Source organism: Phocoena sinus, chromosome 6 (assembly GCF_008692025.1).
Source record: "Phocoena sinus isolate mPhoSin1 chromosome 6, mPhoSin1.pri, whole genome shotgun sequence".
NCBI classification, from domain to species: domain Eukaryota; kingdom Metazoa; phylum Chordata; class Mammalia; order Artiodactyla; family Phocoenidae; genus Phocoena; species Phocoena sinus.
This window is the reverse complement of record NC_045768.1, coordinates 25,836,285-25,842,010: the sequence shown is the minus strand read 5'-3', so window position 1 is coordinate 25,842,010 and position 5,726 is coordinate 25,836,285. Positions and strand designations below refer to the sequence as shown.

Genomic DNA, 5,726 nt, shown 5'->3' with positions numbered 1-5,726 from the left:
CAACTTACAAAAACACCATTTAAAATCTACTTGAATTTACTTTACACTTGGTTTTGTGACTGAGTCATTTTTGCCTCTTTAGTTTCAGTCAGCTGAAACAATGGGGCTGGCTTATCTTCAGAGGACTGACGAAGTTTTAAAAATCTGTCAAGAAACTTTGGTTCTGCCCTCTTTGGGGGCTATAACTAAAAGTAATGTATCTGTTACACAAAGCATAAGTGAATCCTTTAATCCTCAGGAGGGCACTGTGGAACCATGTTCTTTGGGGTTTTCCACTGTGGGGAGGTTCTTTTGTTACATAAATTGTTCTGAGTGCAAGGGCAGGCCTCGAAAGAGAGATTTTTATATTTTCATTTAATTTTAAAGACAAACCATAAAGATCTTTTAAAATGTGAATGTGTATAACTACCCTTATATTAAACTGAGCAAACTGAAGAATTATTGAGCCGTTTCTACCTGGAAGTTCACAGGTAGGGAAACTGCTTTCATGCACTTTTTAAAGTACATTTGAAAGAGGAACCTGAACCAGGTAAGGTTTAGTCTTTAAAAAGTCTTGTTTTAATCTGTCGAGATAAAGTTGGCTTTTTGGTGTGCTTTTCACATGCCTACCCAGTGGGTTTAAACTGCAATTTCTGTTATGTGCTTTTCAAGGGGAAAAACAAAAACCAAAAACAGTGTTCAGATAAAATATTATAGGTTTATTTAAAACTTAATTCTCACCTTGAGTATGCAAAATACAAACTCCACAAAATGTTCATTTTTTTCTTTGTAGTTTACAAATATACAAAATAGAAGTTTGCTTAAATTTATATTACATATTTATTAAGGCAAGGAACTATATAGAAAAAAACATTTGTTCTGCTTAAGGCATACTTGGGAATAAACCATTGTACAAATTATTGCACATCTGAAACCACAGTGCATAACAGACTGTCTGCATAAAAAGGTTAAAGTAAACCAGGTGTATTTACCTGACTTAGGTCATAAATGTAGATCGGAAGACAAAAATAAGATTTTCCTTGTCAAAGTATGCAGCAGTTTGAGAACTTTGGCCTCATTTGGTACCTTTAGAACCAAGACTCACCAAGCACCATCGTTTAGGCTATTAAAACACATTTTCTGTACCTGAATTTCTTCCTCTTCTTCTAAGATCGTAATAATGGCTTTTAGAAGGCAAAGAGAATACAAGGTGATCTTTATGCTTATATTGCATCAAAACAATTCAAGGGATTCTGGTCTTCCCCTCCCCCCCCAACTCACGGATCTAATTTATACCCTGATATCCACAACTTCCAGTCACCCCCTTGGCGTTTTGTAAGTCCAGGAATATATATTCAAGTTGGATTTAGAATTGGAATGATAGAAGATCCAGTCACAGACCCCATCTGTTCTTTGTCATTTGGTTTCCTCATGTCTCCTGATTATCCATTCACAAGTTGACTTGTTGGGAACTTGACCATGATTGTAGTGCTTTCCAGCTGGGTTCTTCCCCTCACCGGGAAGACAGTGTGAAAAGTAAAAAATACTGAATGCTTGTCTGGCAGTGTGGGTCATATCCACTGTTTGGGGATTTAAAAGTGCCTCTTCATGTGTAAGGCGAGGTGGTCCGACCTCGAAAATGCCCGGTCGCACTTCTGGCACTGGAAGGGGCGGTGCCCGGTGTGTTTGCGGTAGTGCCTGGTGAGTTCATCTGAGCGGGCGAACTTCCACCCACAGCCGTCCCAGTCACAGTGGTAAGGTTTCTCACCTGGAAAAGGAAAATAAAGCCACTGGAAGCGATTGTTAAAGAATTAAGAACTGGCCATAGAGGCCAAACATTCAACCAACTCCCCAAGCACCCCATTCCGAAAGGATCCAGGGTCTTTATACCTCTTAAGGCCAGATTAAATTTTAGATCGTAAAGCAGGAATATAGGGATTTTTTGCTCTCTCTCTCTTTTTTTAGGGGAAGTTAGATAGCTTATCACAGAGAACAAAGACCACTTAAACCTATACTTCTGTTGGACTAACGTTTTCGAGCTAAGATATCGCTGTGGAGGAAGTGAATTTAGAAATTATGGCTGCTAGTGCCTCTCCTGGTCCAAGTCAGTAATATCCTATCCCACTATAACTGGTTCTAAAAAGTGACAGGAGGCTACTTTTCCTGTACCGACATTATTCATGACTGCTGTGCCTTAGTGACCTTATATACCTACTTACATCCACAAACAAATTCTCTACGGTGACAATCTTAAACCAGAATCTCAGCAAGCCTAACCATTAAGTCCTTGGGATTTAAATAAAACCTAATTGTTAAGACTAGAAAGGGGGAGGGGTGAGACTGGGAAAGGAAAAAAAGCCAATAAAAATAGCCTAGAAAACAAAAAACTGATTTAAGAAAATACCATGCTTTTGCACTGCAAAGTATAATTTCTTTTCTTTTTCTTTTTTTTTTTTTTTTTTTCTGCCAAGTCTAATTTCTTGATTACAAGGGCAATGGTTTGCTCAAGCTAGAAGAGGCCCACATGCAGCCTGGAATCTCCCTGCCTTTCAAAGGCCTAACAAAACTGCATTTTCATGCACTGATACCATCCGCCCAGCAAAAGGCTCCTAAGCAAAATAGTAGGCGCCGGTTTGCTTTCTCTCCTGTGATCCAGGAGATGGAGGAGATAGACTGCGCCCCACATCCCAAGGGAGGCCCTGAGGAGTGTCCGTAGTCAGCCGATGAGGCTGGACACCAGCCCCCCTCCTTTCCGCGGCTTCTGGTCTCCTACCTGTGTGGGTTCGCAGGTGTGCCTTGAGATGAGAACTCTTTGTGTAAGTTTTGCCGCAGCCTGCGTAATCACATGTGTGAGTGGCCGTCCTTTTCCGGGGCCACGACCTTCTCCCCCTCTTTGGCTTGGGCTCCTCCGGCATGCAGGAACCGGGTGGCATGAGCTCTAGGGGTGAAGAAGGTGGGGTCAGCGTCATCCCGTGTGCCCTGCCGGGGCGGGGCTCCCCAGCCCCAACTATGAATCCCTGGGACTGACCTTGGTAATGGAGCGGTGGGACCTGCGGCTGCAACTGGTCGGGCAGGAAGGGAGGGTAGTTGGGCCCCGGGTGGGGATGGAAGCCCGGTGGTAGCGGCAGGGCAGGATGACAGTCCCTGCTGCTCAGCAGTTCCTCGGCACCCAGGGTCGGGGTAGTCCTGCTGGGGAGCTGCCGCCCCAAGGGAAAGTCGTGCGCAGGAGGCCGGTGGCCATTGCTGAGAGGGGGTCCAGTGCCTAAGTGGGCATCTAGGGACCGACCGACGGTACACGAAGAGACAGCCTCTTGCTTGATCTTGGGGCACATGCGCGGCGGCCCGCCGCTGTAGGGCGCCACCACCACCGGGTGGCTGCCGTCCGGGCTGCCTTTGCTAACACTGATGACCGACGGGCTGCCGTACTCGCTGCCAGGCGCACTCAGCGACGCCTTCAACACAAACTTGCCCATCAGCCCGCCACCTGGCAGCTGCGGCTGCTGTGGTGGAATGTACACTGGGTCCAATTCGGGCCGCAGGAGCTCGGCCACGAAGCCGCCGGAGGGGCTCACGTCGTTGATGTCCGCCAGGTTGAAGGGAGCTGTCGGAGGGGGTGCAGACTCCCGGCCGTAGAGGAGGCCGCCGCCCGTGCTGCCCGGCGCCACGCCCGGGTCGCCCCCGGCCCGGATTGGATAGCTGAAACTGCAGGTGGAGGGCGCACTGGCAGGACCGCTGCTCGACGGGGAGGACGAGGATGAGGCTGATGCCGACGAGGACACGGTGGCGGCCACTGACTCCTGATGGGACAGCGAGTTGGAGAGGATAAAGTCCAGGTCCAGGAGATCATTGAACTCCTCCGTCTCCCTCCGGGATAAGAGAGCCGGGTTGCTGCTGCCGCAAGCCGCGCCGACTCCGCCACTCTCCAGGTCGGTGGCCACGGTCGCCGCCGCCAGGTCGTAGGGGCGGCCGGGAAGCACCGGGGGAAGTCGCTTCATGTGGGAGAGCTCCTCCCGCCAGCGCTGCGGGAACAGGACGCGAGAGAGACCGTCAGTGCTGTCCCTAACTGCCACCCAATGTAGTGGTGGGCCCGCCGCGCCTACACCGCCTAGACACGGGGACCGGGCAGGCAGGAAGCGCCCGGGGACTACGGGTGCCAGCGCTGCAGTCATGGCCCACACCCGGGTCCGAGAAGAGGCGGTGCGTCGATATGGAGGATGTTATGTTGTGTCTGCCCGATTGCGTGTTAGCCAGCGCCGCGGTTCGCCAGCCTGGGTCCCTCCCCCGCCAGATCCTGGGGACGCTCCCGCCGCCCCGGAATTGGGACACCGAGGCTCTCTCGGTGCGCCCTCGCCAAGGGGACGCCTACGCGCCAAGCTCACTCTGGCCCAGCCAGCGTCTGGGTACACAGACACCTCCCGCCCTGCCGCTTGCACGCTCCGGGATATGTGCGGACCCGGTGTGCACCCCCGGCGGCTCCACAGCGTCGGGACCACACGCATGTACAGCTGAGACAAGGGCGCGGAAGCCATCCCGGGAAGGCTGCGGAGCCCGTGCGGTGGCTCTCGGTGACCCCAGGGCTCCGCCCGTCCCCACCCCACCCACAGAAGTCCACCGGAGGATCCCAAAGGCCCGGAGCAACACTCACGTTATTCGGGGCACCTGCTGGACGCAGTGTCTTCTCCCTTCCCGCCGGGCCGGACGCGAACGTGGAGAAGGACGGGAGCAGTGCGTCGCTGACAGCCATGTCAGACTCGCCAGGTGGCTGCCTGCGGGCCGGGTGGGGAGCACACAGGGGCAGGAGTCAGGGGCCACTCTCGACTGCCACTCTGGCGCGTCCCACCGGCCCTCACCCCTCCCTGCGCCCCGCGCCGCACCTACCTCATTAATGTTGGGCCCCAGAAGATCCTCGGGAGTCTGAAGCAGTGGGGTACCGGAACCCCAAAGTCAACGAAGAGGGAAAAAAGGAACTTAGAAACGAAGCCAAAACCAAAAACCCCAAACTGCCCGAGATCCTTCTTCTTTGGATTAAATATAAAAGGGAGATGTCTTTTTAAAAAGTTCCTTTGTATACAAAAGTTCTTAGAAAAGTTGTAAACTCATAAAGATAGACAATCAGCAAGGCGAATAAAAGTAGGTCCGGTGGCCGGGTTGCGCTCTCTTCGACTCAGCAGCGTCCGCCACCGCTGTCGCGGTCGCCGCGGCTATCGCCGTGGGCGCTGGGGCTGTGGCCGGAGTAGCTGGCGGGCGGCGCCGCCAGGTGAGACTGGCCGCGGTGGCGCGGATCTGCGGACTGGGCGGCGGCGCGGGGCGCGGAGTCCGGGGGGCTGCGCGGGGCGCTCGCGGCCATGGGCGCTGGCCGCGGGCGGGTGGCTGGGTGGGGGGCCGGAGGGGCGGGGAGGGGCACTTGGCGGCTCCCGGTGCCGCCGCCGCCCGCCACCGCCTCTGCTCCCCGCGCGCCCGCAGCCGCGCTCGTTCTCTCGGGCCGGGGAACTGCCGGCGCCCGCCGGCGCGCTCCTTACTTATAACTTCTTGGCTCCCGCCCTCGCCCCCGCCTCCTACCCGCTGTGTGCAGGGGCCCGCCGCCAGGCCCCGCCCCCTCCCTTTCTTCTCTCCTCCCTCCCGCAGCCCCCAGCGCGTTGCCGTGGCAGCTAAATAAACAAACTCGGCGCACGTGGGGGCGGGGAGGAGGGAGGGACGCGGGCGGAGCCCAGCGGTCTGTGACGCCAGCCCGGCAGCTGGCAGGCAGG

The 5,726-nt window shown here is 54.1% G+C and overlaps 1 protein-coding gene across 2 annotated transcripts; it reads right to left on the bottom strand.

Moving 5' to 3' along the window:
* Positions 1-677: 677 nt before the first annotated feature.
* KLF4 (Kruppel like factor 4) lies at positions 678-5,474 on the bottom strand. 2 transcript variants are annotated; one of them, XM_032636151.1, is made up of 5 exons: positions 4,858-5,474; positions 4,625-4,745; positions 3,008-3,998; positions 2,753-2,917; positions 678-1,747 (listed from the first exon to the last, which is right to left on the bottom strand). In XM_032636151.1, exons 1-5 carry the CDS (start codon positions 4,860-4,862, stop codon positions 1,572-1,574), a joined length of 1,458 nt encoding a protein of 485 aa, XP_032492042.1. In that variant the 5' UTR covers positions 4,863-5,474; the 3' UTR covers positions 678-1,571. The 2 variants fall into 2 exon arrangements, with proteins under 2 accessions (XP_032492042.1, XP_032492041.1); XM_032636150.1 differs by having other exon boundaries at positions 2,753-3,998; positions 4,858-5,353.
* Positions 5,475-5,726: the final 252 nt, after the last annotated feature.